Genomic DNA, 18,123 nt, shown 5'->3' on the forward strand with positions numbered 1-18,123 from the left:
AGTTATATAAGACCTTCTTACCCCAGTCCGAGGCCTAAAGAGACTGTCACCACCTCTCTGAGGGCAGCACGAGGTAGTGCCTGTCACACTGATTACAGTGATATGTCTGCTGTGTGGATCTGTGCAGCAGTTTTGGAGAAACATGACATTTATCAGTACCAGCGCATGCATAGAGGACTACTTAAAGCAGTCCTAGATATCCATGAGCTGCAGGTTAGCTTCACCCACCCCACAGCTATGCAGGACTAGTTCTGTGTCTGGGTGTTACTAATAAACTGCAAGTTTCTCCAAAACGACTGCACAGATGCATACAATAGACATATCACTGTAATCAGTGTGACAGGTGCTGCCTTATGGTGCTCTCAGAGAGGACTGCAAAAAGATGGTCACAGAGTCTCTTTAACTAGAAGCTCTTGGGCTCCACTGTAAAATCTCTAACCGGGTACCAGCCTACTATGTGCCATATATAATACTGGTCCCAGTAGTGACTGCTACCTCTAATCCCCTATAACTACACCCCTGACCCCAGTGCTGCGCAGCAAATGTAATCATTGAGGCAGGCATCGTCTACTACCATTACAGCTCCTATAGGGGTCATCACCCAACTTTCTCAGAATCCTGAATGTCAAAGCTGCCAAGTTATGTCTTTTCCCTACATTGCTGAACAACAAGCTTTACCGGAATCTGGTAGATGATCGCAGGTTGAACTGCATCGGCGGCCTTGTTGGTTGTCCAAAAACGGAACAGGACAAAGTTACATTTTTGACCAAACCAAAGAATACAACTCAAGGGGTTATTTATTTAGGAAGAAAGACTTGGTTAGAAGGGAGCAGGGATGGTACAATATACCAATTTCCCGTTTGGAAACCCCCATAACTGTCGGAATGATACATACATTTGCTATGTATGGAAACAGAAACTCAAAAATTTTCACTTAGCAAAATTGTGTAACATGCAATGTTCCTGTTGCCCATAGCAACTAATCACAGCGCAGCTTTCACTTCTCAAGCTGCTGAGGTAAAACAAAAGCAGCGCTCTGATTGGTTGCTATGGGCAACAAGGACATCTTATGTTATACAATTTTGCTAAACATGGCCCAAAAAGTTTTATTCTGCTGTAGTCGTCGCTAGAGGAATATGAGACGAGACGGCGGCCAGTGAAGGCAGAAGAGAGATTTGTGTCCGTGATTTTCACGTCTACCAGTCTATTCGAAAATGACGCTGCACGCTGATAACAATGTTTGGTGAAGATCCACCCAGCAGCCGCACAATTCAGAAGGGATATTCCAATTTTAAGGAAAAAAGTTGCATCTGTAAGTGAAAATTATCCGACCGTCCACCAGTAAGCGTGGAAACAGCGGAGTGCGTCCGTGCAAGTCTCACACAAAGTCGTCAGAAATCCACCGTCGCAGCGAGCAGAGAACTGGACGTCCCGCGGCCGACTGTGTGGAGAGCAGTTGCGTTGTTATCCCTGCCGACTGCTTTTGTTACAGACCCTGAAACCGGGTGACGAGGCGACGTTATTTCTGTGAGGGGATGCAAAGTCCAATGGAAACTGATGGTTTCATGGGATCTTTAGTGTTTACTGATGAAGCCACCTTCTACCTTTTGGACACCGTTAACAAATGAAGTGTCAAAATCGGGGGGGGCAGGAGGGGGGGGAGAGGGTGTGATCACTCAACGGTGAATTTGTTTTGCGCTATAACCTTTTTCCATAAGAAAACAATTGCAGGGATTTCACACTTTGGCGCTACAGACATGACCTCCTTGGCCTCCGTGGTGTGCTTCCCCCTATTCAAGGTGGGGTAAGCGAGAAGCTGGCAGAGCAGGGAAGCATCCATACCTGGTGCAATGGAATCCTTCTATTACAAAGAATGAAAATGGCGGCACATATCAACAGCTCTTATATGGAGACCGCTTAATTTCCTTTTTTTTTTTTCTTGCCTCAAGTCACAAACCATTTCAATATGTTAAAGAGCGACGGTTTTAAATAAGGATGTACTTGAGCGCTGCACTCAATTAGTAGCAAGTGAGAAATTATTACATCTGAGAACGGTGATTCTTAACCTATTTGTATCCTTCTCCATATGCGGTGCCAGCAGAAGGCTTCTGGTCTCCTGGCTTATTATCTCATTGCAGTTTATATCCTGCCTAAAATGGAGATCGGACCATTTTATATAGCTTTCATTTTTGGTCATTGGGCCTTTGTGTCTTAAAGAGGTTGTCCAAAATCAGTAGGGGTGCTTGACATGGAATTCTGGTTCCCTTCAGGTGGAAGGTGCCGATTATGAAGTCCCATTAGAAACAGTGGGTAATCTATTGAGTTCAATGGTGGCTCCTAATCCTAATGTGGCTTATACAGAAATGGGGACCCTCAAATGCCCTGATATGCTGGTTATAAGTGGGAGCCAAACAATATTAAGGAGCAGTGGCAGTGTGTGGCTTCTAGAATTCTGCAATGCTACTTATCAGTCGGATTGGGGGATAAGGCTAAGGTTTAGAGATGAGCGAACCTGCTCGTTTCGAGTAATTACTTGATCGAGCACCGCGATTTTCGAGTACTTCCGTACTCGGGTGAAAAGATTCGGGGGGGGGCGGGGGGAGGCGTGGTGGAGCAGGGGGTAGCAGTGGGGAACAGGGGGGAGCCCTCTCTCTCTCCCTCTCCCCCCCCCCCCACTCGCCCACGGCACCCCCCGAATCTTTTCGCCCAAGTATGGAAGTACTCGAAAATGGCGGCGCTCGGGCGAAAAAGGGGTGTGGCCGAGTACGCTCACTCATCTCTACTAAGGTTGCATGGCAACATGAAGTCTCCCATTTATTGCAAAGCTGTGTTTGTCGTATTGCACGTTTCATTGGAATGGAGAATGTGTTGTCTGAATTCATGGAAAAACCTCAACTTTTTCCCGTACACAGGAATTCAATGTACAGAACTTCCTGCCCCATGCGCCATACACCATGACAATGGTCTTGTGAACAGCTGCAAAAAAACATCAAGAAAACCAGATGCTTATTTTATTGTTTATAAAAAAAAATGCAGGCAGTTTGTGTTTTTTTTTTAATGCATTTTTTTATTACAGTTTAGAAACGCATTAAAAAAAAATGGCAAAAAGGCCAAGTGTGAACACAGCCTTACAGCCAATTCATGTCACTGAGAACTGTGCAACACTTTATTTCCCTTGTGGAAGCACTATAGGAAAATGAACCACTTGCTGATGGTTCTCACATAGATTACAGCTGATCACTGGGGGGTCCGAGGAGCTGAGTGCTATGTGATAAGCTTATCATTAGTGGACCCTACTATAAAGAAGGGATTATCCAGCTGACAGCTCCTTCAAACTCTGAAGCCTGGAGAACAGACTTCAGAAATTTATTATACTGCATTTCTGTAGTTGGCTGTACCCAGTGCCAGTCTTTGGGATGTACGACTGCACAGGGTGCATCGCTCCACTGTAATGAAGGGGGCGCCACAAGGCCAGGCTGGCAATCTGCCTGACTGGACTGATACCCAGTAGGCCGCTCTGTTTGTCTGGGCTTTATGGATACAATTAACAGTTGCAACATCAGCGCAGAAGCCACGCTGGACTCCCTGCACCGCTGCCTGGCGTCTTCTACGTAATGCAGGTGGCGTGATGATGCCATTGTGTCATCTGTATTGTTTCTTAGGATATCAACCAGGAGAAGCCAAGCAGAGGACGGAAGGCGTCATTGGACCGTGAGGAAGGTAAGTTTATTATTCTAACATGGGGGTCATTATGGTTAGTGCAGGGGACATTATTTCTACTAAAGGGGACATTATTGCTATTATGAAAGGTGACATTACAGCTAATATGGGGGACATTATGACTTTATTTATTTTACAGATGGACATTATGGCTATTACTAACTAGCAGGGGCTGACTTGACTGCAGTTTATCCCTTCATTGATCTTGGACATGGTCCTGTATTTGTGTACTGAGCTTGATTCTGGTGCTGTACTTATGTTATCTTCTCCACATGGCTTGTACTGTAAATGCTGCAGATTTAATTCAGCATAATCTGCTGTGGAAGTTCCACAACTTTTACGCTGTGCGTGAAGCTACTCTAAGAGCTCACTCAGTATTGGTAGTGTATTGTTGTCTAAGACACCACACACTGCTTTGATTGGCTCGCATGAGCCGCAGCGGACCCTCAGAGCAGCATGTAGTGTGTATTAGGTAGTTAGAGAAGCCGTGCAGCCATCTTTTGTGGGGGGGTCTCTTTACCATTTCATAACCGAGATGGGAAACCGCTGCTGTGGCTACTGGCCACCTAGCTGGAACCTATGGAAAGACCCAAGCATTGTTTCCATGACTTTCATTGAAGTGAATGGGAGCTACAGAAACTACGTGGCACAGCTCGCTACACTGTTTCCGTTGCTCCCATTCATTTTGAGAGCTATGGAAACTGCGCTTGGCCAACGTGCTTGGCTTTTTCCTACAGATGATGGGAGCAGGGCGCCAGGTTTTCCCATTTTTGGACATGAAAAACCAAAGACAGGAACACCTCTTTGACATCACTGCTGGGCGGACTATGCTAGTAATTCATGCTCTAGTAAACAGAAAGTAACCTCACCCCCTGGAATACTTCATTTCTTATAAAGTGAAACCTTTTATCATCCGTATAGTAAATGAAACCTAATACATACAAGCGTTGTAAAAGATTCCCAAGTACTAATAAACGCTTCATTAAACTTCTTAGAAATCAAATGTATGTCTACTTTACATTTTTGCGGTATTTAAATCTCATATTCCATTTGATATAAATAATGTACATAAAAATTGGAACCACTGTATACATACATTGTACATCATTTGTCCTAATCCTGAATTACATCCTGTATTATACTCCAGAGCTGCACTCACTATTCTGATCAATGCTGAAATATCCCAGTATTCTCCTCTTGTCCAGTATCTGTTCAGGGATTACTCTGGTGAATTGCATTCTGGGAAGTGTCTTTTTTATACTAGGCTCTATATTGTTATCCGATGTATTGGAGGAGCTCAGCTAAGCTGTTAGGTGGGTGTTTGACAACAAAGCCTTTGACCGCCACTATGACATAAAATGTGTTGAAGTGGTGGAGCAGGCAGCTGGCTGGCTACTAGTACTTTCCTCTATCCTCCATGAAGGGGTGTCCGGTATTAGTGTATCTTGACGCCACCAGGAAACTAGGGGTTTGACACTATCCATTTTTTGTTGGCTGCCATGGACGGTTAGGGATGATGTACCTTGTAGCCTTACATGATTATTGTTTTATAGTTCCATGTTACAAACTGAATAATGGAAGCCTAAAAGGTGCATCATCCCTAACCCTAATCGTCCAGGGCAGCCCACAAGCAATACAGTGGATGCATGAGCAGAGATGACAGCGCGAGGGACGACAAAGTAGAAGCATAACACTCGATTAACAGGGCACATGATTATTATACTTACCAGCAAGAACCTGCAGCCGATGAGTTTCAAGGGGCGTCACCTGGCTGTCTGTCTTGTCTCCACCAGGACTTCCTGGTGGCGTCAAGATACACTAATAGTGGGGTGTTCTAGCATATGTATTCACTTTTCATTAAAGAGCACCCGAATCTTTTCTGACGAGCAGGCAGGTACTCTAAAAAGACGATACTCGCTCGAGTATCTGCCCTTAACGAGTATGCACGCTCATCTCGACTCCTGACACATTCTTACACTGGTCATTCAGGAATTATAAGGGCTATCTGGGGATTTGAAATACTACTGCTGAAAATTGCTCCATTTGATTTTTTTTAGGCCAATAATTGTCCCGTGTAAAGCCGCCCTTACAGGGTCAAAGTATGTAAGTCACCTCCTATTCACTTAGATCATGATTTCTTCATATGTTTCTAGGAGGAGCAAAGGAACCGCTTGACAGCTCAGAGTTTGTACCGTTTTATATCAATCTTAATACAAAACCACTAATTGCACTTTGATCATTCCGATCCTGAATCACTGCCGATTAAAACAACCACAGAAATTCACATCATCCTCAGATCTTAGTAAATTTGGGGCTTCCCATTTTCAATCACAAATTCCATTGAAGATCCTTCACAGGAAGCCCCATACAATCGTGTTCTGGTAAACGGCTAGATATGATCTCCGCTTGTTTTCACGAAACTTTAGGATCAGAGTTGAGAAGGAGATATTTGTATCCACAATACAGCACTGGATAGAGATGATTGCTCTAGGCCTTCTCTATAGTGTATATGTGAACATAAAGGCTATGTTCACACGGGGTGGATTCATAAAGGCTATGTTCACACGGGGTGGATTCATAAAGGCTATGTTCACACGGGGTGGATTCATAAAGGCTATGTTCACATGGGGTGGATTCATAAAGGCTATGTTCACACGGGGTTGATTCATAAAGGCTATGTTCACACGGGGTGGATTCATAAAGGCTATGTTCACACGGGGTTGATTCATAAAGGCTATGTTCACACGGGGTGGATTCATAAAGGCTATGTTCACATGGGGTGGATTTGCCATGGACCTTTCATCTGGACTCTCCGCATAGTAAATCCGCAGTATTTACAATAGCCGCAGTGAGGATGAGACTATCAAAATCCATCCACACGCTGCAGAAATGGAATCAGTGCCACAAATCTACATGCTGTGGATTCAACCTCTTCAAATCATAGGGTGAATGTAACCCCAAGTTCTGGGTCAAAATCTGCTGCAAATGGTGCGGATTTTGATGTGGATCTGGTGCAGACACTTCGCAGCAAATTCCACCGCCTTAGAAGAATAATATGATAAAGCTTTTATAAAATATGAGCTATCACTAAAATTGATCATGAGATCAAAATTCATGCTTTCTTATATCCAGCAACAATGACCATGCCTGCAATTCTAAGGCTGGGTTCACACAGGGTGGATTCGCCGCGGCTTTGCTGCGCGGCAAATCCGCCCGCGGCCGCTAATCTCGGGATTAGCCAGCCATGTGGACGGGATTTCTCAGAAACCTCGTCCACACGGGACGGCCAATCCGCTGCGGTAAGTCCGGCTGAAACCGTGGCTGCGGTTTCAGAATATGCAGCATGTCTATTTACCTTTTTTTTTGGTTTGTTTTCGTCGCGGCCGCGCTCTCCTCTATGGGAGCGCCGGCCGCAACGGAAAAGCAAGCAGCCAAACCGCGAGATTTCCGACGGGAATCCGCCCTGTGTGAACCCAGCCTAAAACTGTGATACAGTGGTGTTCTTTTCTAAAATGTACTTCTGTTGTCAATAGGCTGTGTTGTGCAGCGGACGCACCTATTATGAGGAGTGGTTTATCTGTTTAGTCAGTGGGCGGTAATTGTTAGGGTTTGGAATGTTATTAATTCCATGTATTGGTCTAAGTGTATCCGATGCGATCAAGACCGCTTGTTGGTAGAAATGCATCTTATGTGCTCTGTGATGTCCTGTCTATGACGGAAATAAAGCAGATTTTGTACGTAGAGCTGACACTCTGTCATGTATGATGTCTACAATTGCTGATCAGGACTTACGGCTGCGTCTAAGGCTTCGGACAAATAGCACACATGACCCTGGATTTTCCCCTTATAGAGGAGGTGAGCTGACCAATTTCTTTTCTCTGCACCTAGTGACTCTACCAGTAGAATAGTGAGTGCAGCTCTGGAGTATATAATACAGCATGTAACTCAGCATCGGTACAGGATAAGTAATGTAATTTGACGCCACCAGCAGAATAGTGAGTGCAGCTCTAGAGTATAACACAGGATGTAACTCAGGATCAGTACAGGATAAGTAATGTAATGTAAGTACACAGTGAGTCCACCAGCAGAATAGTGAGTGCAGCTCTGGGGTATAATACAGGATGTAACTCAGGACCAGTACAGGATAAGTAATGTAATGTAAGTACACAGTAACCCACCAGCAGAATAGTGAGTGCAGCTCTGGAGTATCTTTACATGATAAGTAATGTATGTACACAGTGACTCCAGCAGCAGAATGAGTGCTGCGGTTTTGGAATATAATACAAGCTGTAATAGGTTGCCATCCACCAATTACTAATACTTGTAAAACACTTGGCGTTCATAGTGCTACAAGCTTTACTCCTTAAGGGTAAATCCACAGGATGGAAATGCTGCAGATTTTCTGCACGGAACATCCAAATCATTTATAGTATAAGCTCCATGGATGACCTTTAAAAATGTCATTTACATGATGTGGAAAAACTCCACACAAAATCCACAGAATTGACACACAGTGTGGATTGTAAATTCACAGCATGTTAATTTATGCTGTGTACTTCATCCCTGATTCCACCATTATGCGTATTGCCTTTGACACCCATCCATCGTCCCCTCCGTTTGCAGTGGTCTCATGAACGACAAATCTGGACTGCTATGGAGTGGAACCGGGTAGTCTTCAGTGATGAATCCAGTTTGGCCGCTGATGACGACCGTGTTCATGTTGGAGCCCTCGGGGTGAGCGCCTCAATCCTGCCTTTACTGTGGAACGGCACACTGCCCCCTGCTGGTGTGATGGTCTGGGGAGGGCATTACATACAACAGTCAGTCACTCCTATTAGTGGTACGAGGGACAATGACAGCTCAGCAAGATCTTCAGGACATCCTGCAGCCACTTGTGTTCCTCTTATGGCGGCTTCCAAAAGGCATTTCCTAGCAGGATAATGCTCGGCCGCACACACAAGGGGGTCACAGGAATGCCACACAACATTGGCACACTTCTGTGGCTGCCCAATCAACAAATTTATCACCAATAAACATGTATGGGACCATCTGGGACACAAACTTTGCCAACCTACAAGTTTGCACAATCTAGAGGCTCAATTACAGTAAATGTGGACTGTTATGCCACATTATACCATACAGAACCTGTATGCCTCCAAGCCTGCCCGTATCACATCTTGTATCCAAGCTAGAGGTGGTACAACAGCGTACTAGAGCCTTCATGCCCGCTCGTATCACATCTTATATCCAAGCTAGAGGCGGTACAATAGGGTACTGGAACCTCCATGCCCGCCTGTATCATATTTTGTATCCAAGGTAGAGGTGGCCCAACAGGGTACTAGAGCCTCCATGTCCTCCCATATCACATCTTGTATCCAAGCTAGAGGCGGCCCAACAGGGTACTAGAGCCTCCATGCCCGCCTGTATCACATCTTGTATCCAAGCCAGAGGAGGTACAACAGGGTACTAGAGCCTTTATGTCCTCTCATATCACATCTTATATCCAAGCTAGAGGCGGTACAACAGGATACTAGAGCCTCCATGTCCCCCCGTATCACATCTTGTATCCAAGCTAGAGGTTGCCCAACAGGGTACTAGAGCCTCTATGCCTGTCTGTATCACATCTTGTATCCAAGCTAGAGGCGGTAGAACAGGGTACTAGAGCCTCCATACATCTACCAAATTGTTTTCCTTTTGATTGGCTGTGGCTGCATCAATCACGAGAGACTACAGCCAATGAATGGTGGAGATTCTTGTTTAGTAGAGAGATGTTGGTAATGCAGCTTTGGTGGAACCTTAATGGAAATGGAGCATTAGTGGAAACAATGATTCCTTCCAATGGGGGTGTGGATTACGAAATTGATTTGTTATCTGAAGTTCTTTTTATATGTTTGTGTAATCTGAAAGTGGAAAAAGAATATAGACCTGAAACAAGTCAACTAAATTTACCTGAAACAGATCACTACACCCAAATTACATTTAAATAACTTTACAGGGAGCAGTATTGCCATAGTTATATTCTTGTACCGTAACTACTATAATTTTCTTGCATTTTCTCTGTGATTTTTGTGCATTTCTTTACAGCAACCAAACTAGCCCTTGTGAATGAACCCTGATAGCTGCAAGTGATAAATCTTGATTTAAAAAATGCCCCACATTTATCACAGTGTCTGGCACATCTTTAGACACTTTTGTCTAATTGGTTGTCTTAGTTTGTGCCAAAAGTTTACTGGAGGTTGTCACATTGAAGCTGTGCCCCTTGTTGAGAAAGGCACAGTGGATTATTCTTTTTTTGATGAGACATTATGCAATAGAGATGCCCCAAATTTTGGAGCATTTTATGGCCTGTTCAAGGCAAAATGCAATTAGTAAAGCTTCCCCAATTCATCTCAATTCTTCACTATTTGCCATATCTTTGATTTCTGTCAGTAACTGAAAATATTCTTGTACACATGCTGCTCACAACTGTGGGTTTGTTCCAAGGTATCAGTGTAACAACTATCATCCCGGAGTCCAGAAAGAGGGAGATTTGTGCTGCTGTGTTTAGCTCACAGAGGATTGTCTACTCTAAGTTCACATATTACGGATATGTTGTGGATTTCATGTCGAAATGCCGTAGTAATGTAGAGTAATAAGAGTATAATGTAAGTGAATGGAGTTTTGGCAAACGGCATTTACTTACAGCAGAAAAAATCCACAGCAAGAGAAAGGTCGCTGCAGATTGTGAAATCCACCATGCTCTATTTGTTGCAGAAATGGCGGCGAAGTTCGCAGGGAAATTCCTTCATTGCAATTGCGGTGAGATCCTGGTATTGGAAAGGCTGGGTATTAGAGATGAGCGAGTATACTCGCTAAGGCTAACTACTCGAGCGAGTAGTGCCTTAGTCAAGTATCTGCCCGCTCGTCTCTAAAGATTCGGCTGCCGGCGGGAGGTGGGGAGCAGCGGGGGAGAGCAGGGAGGAACGGAGAGGAGATCCCTTTCCCCCCCCCCCCCCCCCCCCCCCGCTACCCCCTGCTCCCTGCCGCAACCCACCTGTCACCCGCGCCGGCAGCCGAATCTTTAGAGACGAGCGGGCAGATACTCGACTAAGGCACTACTTGCTCGAGTAGTTTGCCTTAGCGAGTATGCTCGCTCATCTCTACTGGGTATACATAGAAATGTGTAAACCCAGCCTTGGGGCTCAGGTCCACGTGTATATAGGCATCTCACGCACGCTGTCAGACACAGTGTGACGGGCTTTTTTTAAAAAATTCCCTGCTCTGTTTTATAGCTGGGTTGTGTATGATCGCCACCCATATGCAATGAATTGCGTATGGACAGCGTTGCCCATAAAAAAAGGATAGGGCTCACGTTGTGTAGTACGCCGAGCAATAAAGCATGTTGCGGTCTGTTCCTTGCGCCGCTCATGTGAATGGATCAATGATAGTCCATTTGCTTTCATTGACTTTATTCACCGCATGTCACCCGGCCATGCATTGCGTGTGTAATACGTGATGAAAACACACTCCAGGGCATGAGCCCTTCTGAGCAGTTTGCACACCCCTATACTTAAACAAGGGTGAGCCTGGTGTGTCATGTCAGCTATTAGCTGAAGGCGAGTTATCAGCGTATGCGTATTGCTGCCAACATATGTAACGTAATGATACTATAGTTCCATTTTGTGGACTTTGGTTACTATCTTTAGTTTGGGTGGGGTGAGATGAAAGCATTAGCCACTCGATAGACCCTGTCCTTACACAACCGTTGGCTCGTACATTGCAATGTTCCAGTGAGCCTTGTGTTTGTCTATCTCTAGTAGTTTTCATTGTCCTTCTGGTATTGTTGTCTTCCGTTCTTCTTCATTCACATGGACATTTGAACAGAAAAGGCCGATCCTAACCTGGGATGGCTTGTACATTTTTATATATTAATGATTAATTGACTCTAACGCTAGTGGAAGCGAGCCCTTGCATGTTCCCCCCCCCCCCCGCTTCACTCTCCTTGAGTCTGCAAGTCTCCATGCTTCTAAAACTATAGTGTTTTTGAAGTTCATTGACTTTTGAATGTCATTTTTTTTCTTGTATTAGCAATCTTTTCCTCAGTGCCCACATAAGTCTCATACAGTATGAACATAATAAAAATATACTCTGCATGTCTGAGTCAGACTAAAAAAAAAAATTGCTTCCTCCGTTATAAAAATGTCAAAAGGGAAACAAGAAATCACAAGGCATGGCGTAACGTTTCATTGCCGTGATATGACTCTTCACCTGCTCGGGTCTGATACTTTGTTGTCACTATGACATTAAGGGGACCCTTCAAGGAGGCGGGCTGTGGGGTAAACGCAGTACTGTGACATTTTCACAAGGTTGACAAAACTTTAGCACATGGAATTCCGAGAAAGACAAGCGGGTTTAGGTTTTACAATCTTACACAGAAATTAGTAGCGTCACGCTTGTTCATTCATGTAAAGTATCACTTCATTCTTACCGTGATGAAAGACCAGATGACACGATCACACAGCAAGTTCTCGGGAAACTCGTCCTCCTACTTCTGCACCCGCAAAAGTGGAACACAGACTGGAACAAAAGCAGCCCAGCTGGTGTTTACAATCAGTCGGTAAATTAATATTTTGTATCGGTAGCAGGTGAATTCTCCACCAATGGAAAATGTGTGAAGCTAGCTGGGATTGGGGTTGCCCCTTTCTAGCTGGGCCTAGAAGTACACTTTTGTCACATGGTCAGCGACTTATATGTCATTGCAACCCAATTTTTTTTTGCCATGATGCAGCAAGATGGAATATTTTTGAAATGTTTGCATTTTTACCTTTACTAAACACTATGCAAGTTGCTTAGTACTTGTAGTCTATCGATGGCACTTGTTGTGGGGGTGGGGAGAAGAAATGACATGAAATAACAACATTACCTCTATGATTTTACAATTAAAGGTGTGATTTTCTTTTCTCTTCTATGACTGAAGGCAAATAAACTACCTGCTTTGGCCTGGGATATGTTGCACACAAGTGCGTCCTTTGCAGAATATAGTATGTCACATTAATTAAGTTGCACATACACTTTAAGGCCCATTTAGACACAAAGATTATCGCTCAAAAGATGTCTTTTGAGCGATAATCATTGTGTCATTTATCATGCAAGATGATCACTCAAAATGGGTGATCACCTTGCGCTGCGAGCGGAGGATGCAGAAGACAAGCGAGGTGTCCCCGCTTTTCTTCTACATCCAGCTGTTCTCCGCTCCGAGCGCCCGGTTGTTATACAACCAAGCGCTCGGAATGGAGAATACAGAAAACAAGCTGGGTGTCCCCGCTTCTCTTCTGCATCCAGCTGTTTTCTACACGGAGCGCCCAGCTGTTATACAGCCGAGCGCTCCGTGTGGGGTATGGAGAACACAGCTGGACCGCTCAGTTCTTCATACCCAGCCTGTTATCAGGGAGCAGGATACAGCTGAAACAATAGTATCAGCTGTATCCCGCTGTGAATCCCACATAAGGCTCATCATTGTTTTTCAGCTCGCTGAGAGATAATGATGAGCGATGGCTTATCGAAAACTGCACAATGTCAGTGCAGTTACACACAACGATTATCGCTCAAAAGACAGCTTTTGAGCGAATTTTGAGCGATAATCATTGTGTCTAAATGGGCCTTAAGTTGGGCAAAATGGTCGATTTTTGGTCATTTCAGCCAACCATTATTTAAAAATTATATGCAGAAGATTGTCTGGCAAAAAAATGTGATCTGTCAGGATGTTTGGGTTTTTTTTCGCGTAAAAGTGTGTGACATGATCGTCTGAATTTGGCTCATTATTTGCTACTTTGAGCAATACCACTCTGCTGCATTTTTTTTATTTCTACTTCATAAGTCAAGTTAGTCTGGCTTATTGCTGATGGGATCATTCCTACAAACATTCTGGTTGATGAAAATATGTATACATGCAGCTTTAGGCAAATGTATCCAAATAAAAGCTAGTTGAACTGTGTTGGTAAACTACCCAGTAAATCATCTAAGGGCTCTTTCACACGTACCACCATTTGCAGTCAAGGAAATCTGCACCATAATCCTAAATGAAACTTTTGATGCAGAATCACTGGTAGAATTAAGCCACTTCCAATTCCGCATCAAAATCCACATGTTAGCCATGCGTATTTGGTGCGTAGTTTTCCACACATCAGCAGACTCTGCTGCATATTCCGGCACAATCTTGTTGCAGACGCTGGCACTGACTATTGTTGACCGCTGTAAAAAATGCCAATCTGCTTGGCATGTACCTGCATTATTGATGTTTCTCACACATTGCCTAAAGTGTTTTTTTTCCCCCTCCTTGTTCCAGATTTTAGCAGTTATATCATGGAAGCCAGCAAAAGGTTTGAACCACAAACACAACAGCAGAGAGCCAACCCTGACCGCAGCCTCGCCACCACCATTTACGTGCCAGAGCAAGGAGGGTACAAAGAAAAGTTTTTGAAACTAGTGGAAGAGAAGTACAAGTGTGAAAAGTGCAGGCTGGTGCTATGTAACCCTCGACAGACAGAATGTGGTCATCGGTATTGCGAGACCTGCATGACCTCCTTATTAAGGTGAGCTGAAATTAAAAATGCAGAATAGATGATAGAAGGAGCTGAGGAGGAGCTTTAAGAAAAGTGTCCACTACTGATGAAGGCCCACTTACACCTGTGCACCTGCTTTAGCCTAAGGCTAGGTTCACACAGGGCAGATTTGCCGCAGAAATTCCGTCTGGACTTTCACTCCGGCAAATCCGCCTGCAGCCGCCAATCCCGAAATTTGCAAGGCATGTGGACGAGATTTATCAAAAAATCTCGTCCTCATGGGACAGCCAATCCGTCACGGTAATGTTGGCGCTGCGGCGCGGATTTCCCGGTCGCAGTATGTCTATTTTTTTTTTTTCCATTGCGGCCTCGCTGCTCTCTATGGAAGCACCAGCCGCAACGGAAAAGCATGTGGCCAAGCCACTCCAAAACCTGCAGCAAAGTGCTGCAGGTTTTGAAGCTGCGCTTTCCCAGCGGAAATCTCACGGCAAAACCGCAAGATTTCCAGCGGAATTTCGCCCTGCGAGAACCCAGCCTAAGCGCTAAACATACTCTGAGCAGTTATAAGCTCTCATTCCCCGTACACTAGCATGGAAGAATGGACTGCTGCAAAGCATCATAGTCCCTGATTTCGGCACAGGATCAAGACTGATGGAAGATACAAAAAATTTGGTTACAGTGTACAATATAATTAGTTTAGTCCAGAATCCCTGGTAATCAAGAAGAGAGTATATGTTCTGATTAACGAGAAGCAGATTACATTTTCTTCTTGGTAATCTTCATTAAGGGTTTGTACTTTTTAATTGTAAACCAAAAATAATCCGGCATCTGCTGGATTAAAGGGAATTTTCTGTATGACTTGTTTGAAGCCTTTTATATCTGGGGGGGCGTTGCTAATTATTTATCTTGCAAGGTTACACACTGTTAAAACATTGAATATTTCTTTTGTATGGGGGGGGGGGGGTGTAAGTGACAGAATAGGGAATTGGTGGTGTGTTTCACCATTTCCTCCAGTACACGATGATGTCTCAGTACAGTTGCACACTTTGGTGCACGGACACCATCTACTTGTATATACATGCCCTATATGTCCCAGTGTAGGAACAGCCTTTTCATACAGATGATGTTGATTACAGGTCTGTATGCATTGAGGTCTCCCCTGGATAGTAGGAAGCCTAAATCATGTTAAACGTGTTAATTTTTTTCTCCCTTCTATTAATATGATGTTTTTGCCTTCAGCTCCCCTAGTTCACAATGTACGGCTTGTGAAGAAATTATTATTAAAGATAAGGTAAGAACATCATCATTTTCTTCTTAAACCTCATGTTCAGTTTTTTTTTTTTAAAACCCATGTGACAATTTTCAAACAAGGGTAGAACAAAGCATCACCAATGTTTCTCTGGAAGCAGAATAATGTGTGATGGGTAAATTGTCGTTTAGTCGTTTACACCCCTCGGCGGCCCTAAAGGCGAGCTCCCTCCATGTTTTTTGGTTTTGCACTGCTTCTGTTATCAGTTGTGTGATATCCATGCCAGTATCAGCTCTGACAGTATCAGCCATCATGTCCTTTGGCGGCCAGGTCTTCTTTAGCCACTGACCTGATACTCTGCTGGCATTACATGGCCAACATATGTGAGTCTGAGTCCGGCCATCTTGACCTTCAGTGATATATCAGGTCTTATACGGTTCAGGACTTCTCTGTTAGTTACTTTTGCTGTCCAGGGCATACCCAGCAGCTTTTGTCAGCACCACAGCTCAAACGCATCAGTCCTTCTTCTATCAGCTTTTTACGCAGTCCAGCTTTCACATCCATCAATTGTTGTAGTCCATATTAAACAAGAGCTGATTCTGTCTCTGGGGGTTGTGGAGAGCTTACCACCCTTGAATGGCCACATCACCACTGAAATCAATGAACGCTAAGTAACCCCATACTTCCCCCCCACTGAAGCCTTGGAAAGGTTAGGGAATAATTCTTGTATCATTACGTCAGCGCCTTCATGTTCTTATGATTCATAAATAACCTTAGATATAATGTTTGGGTAATGAGTTTGCATACTTCCTATAAACTGCGAGAAAATATTCTTGTGCAACATGACTTCTGCTTGCGTGAATGAAGGATTGTAAAAACATGTTCTTTGTCTGTGACGTATTTCTTCCACCCAGTTTCTAACAGCTGATGTCTGACCCACTAATTGTTTAAAGGGAAATGTCTTTAATGCCGTGGCCTACTTACCATAAGGGCGTATGACAACTTATAATGTTTGGTCGTGGGTACCAGCAACCACACCTCGCTCAACTTCAAAGTGCAAATTCTAAAAGTCTCCTCTTGGAAATGGGGCATTTAGATGGGCATGCACCTTTTCCGCTTCTTGAAGGGGTGATGTACATCAGAATGCAGATCCATTTAGTTGGTCGTGCATTCTGCAAAATCAATTAAGGTATCGCTCTTCCATGGAACATTAGTAAAATCTATCCAAAAGAGTCTCAGCATGGGCAGAAGAACTCTTCTCAAGTTGGATCCAAATCCTTATAGACAAAGAATAATGTTTATTCCCTGGTATTGTAGAAAATGCTGACACTTGAGGATTTGGATTGTGGAGCTTACCTCTGCAGTACTGCTTAGGAACAACTCAAGTAATTTATTCTCTTTTCTGTAGTAGAATTTTTTTTTTTTGTGTCTGGCTCCAATGTGGGAGTGTTTAATGGAAAATGCGACTCATTCAGACTCTGGGTAGAACGGAGAACTACAATTATGCAGGAACGGTTAACTCTTTAATCACCGCATGCTGATGCAATTTTTTGCAAAGTTTAAAGAGGAGTTCCAGGAGATGAAAACGTGTGCGTGAACTGACGGGCTGAACAGAGGTTGCCAAAAAAGTTAGAACTCCAGCGCTAAGATTAGCACCTCAAACATAAATGTAAATTCTGGGAGGTCTCAAAATGGATCATGCATTTCAAGTTGTAGGCTGTGACTCAGAATAACTAACAAAGTGAAATACAGTATGAGACATTCTAAAACCTCAAACACAATTCTTCAGTGAGGAAAAGTATGTTACAGGGGATCACAGCAGTTTTGTACGTCACCTGTGACATATGACATGTATTTTGCATGACTGCCAAAAATGCAGTAATGTTTCATCATGTGCTAATAACCACCGGCTACAGTGGTCAAGTAGAAAGGGCATTTATCAAGCCTTCAAGTTGCCTGAAATGTGTCCTTTTTAGTGATTGCATCTTATTGCTGCTTGGGTGGGGGTATATCTGTTTACTGCATACCACTGAAGTCATAAGTAGCATTGGAGTTCTAGTTCTCTGATGCATAGCTACTAAGCCCCCGATAAATTCTGTCAGCTTTCGGCCACCATTAGGTGGAACGTAGGAGTTTTCTACATAGTATTTATACATTGAGTATCATAATAATACAATATGCAGAAAGGTCCTAAGCTCCCCTTATGATGACTGCAGACATCCTAAATGGTTATTTTAACTCTACATCTATGCAGGGGATTAGGGAGCCTTGTATTAGTGTTGGATTTAAAAATTTCAGTTTTTAAAGGACATCTGTGTACTCAAACATGCTTGCCAAACTGTAGGCATGATGTTATAGAGCAGAAGGAGCTGAGCAGATTTATATATATCATTTTATGAGCAAGATTCCGTATAACTTGTATTTTATTTTTTTGTATCTCTGCACATTCTGAGCTGAATAGTCCAATGGGCGGAGCTATCAGTGATTGACCGCTATCTGTGTATGACTGTACATATGGAGCAGGCTGTCAATCACTAATAGCTCCGCCCATTAGACTCCCTATAAAACAATAGATCGATCTGCTCAGCTCCTGCTCTATAACATGATGCCTGT

At 43.8% G+C, this 18,123-nt stretch overlaps 1 protein-coding gene across 1 annotated transcript in view; it reads left to right on the forward strand.

Annotated features, from left to right (window-relative positions):
• TRAF3 (TNF receptor associated factor 3) overlaps positions 1 to 18,123 on the forward strand; it is a 65,034-nt gene that overhangs the window by 26,197 nt on the left and 20,714 nt on the right. Inside the window, exons 2-3 of the mRNA XM_066607487.1 lie at positions 14,045 to 14,291; positions 15,501 to 15,552. Of these exons, the coding sequence (XP_066463584.1) occupies positions 14,062 to 14,291; positions 15,501 to 15,552 (282 nt within the window). The 5' untranslated portion in view covers positions 14,045 to 14,061. The remainder of the gene's footprint in view (positions 1 to 14,044; positions 14,292 to 15,500; positions 15,553 to 18,123) is intronic.

Source organism: Eleutherodactylus coqui, chromosome 6 (assembly GCF_035609145.1).
Source record: "Eleutherodactylus coqui strain aEleCoq1 chromosome 6, aEleCoq1.hap1, whole genome shotgun sequence".
In the NCBI taxonomy this organism is placed as follows: Eukaryota; Metazoa; Chordata; class Amphibia; order Anura; family Eleutherodactylidae; genus Eleutherodactylus; species Eleutherodactylus coqui.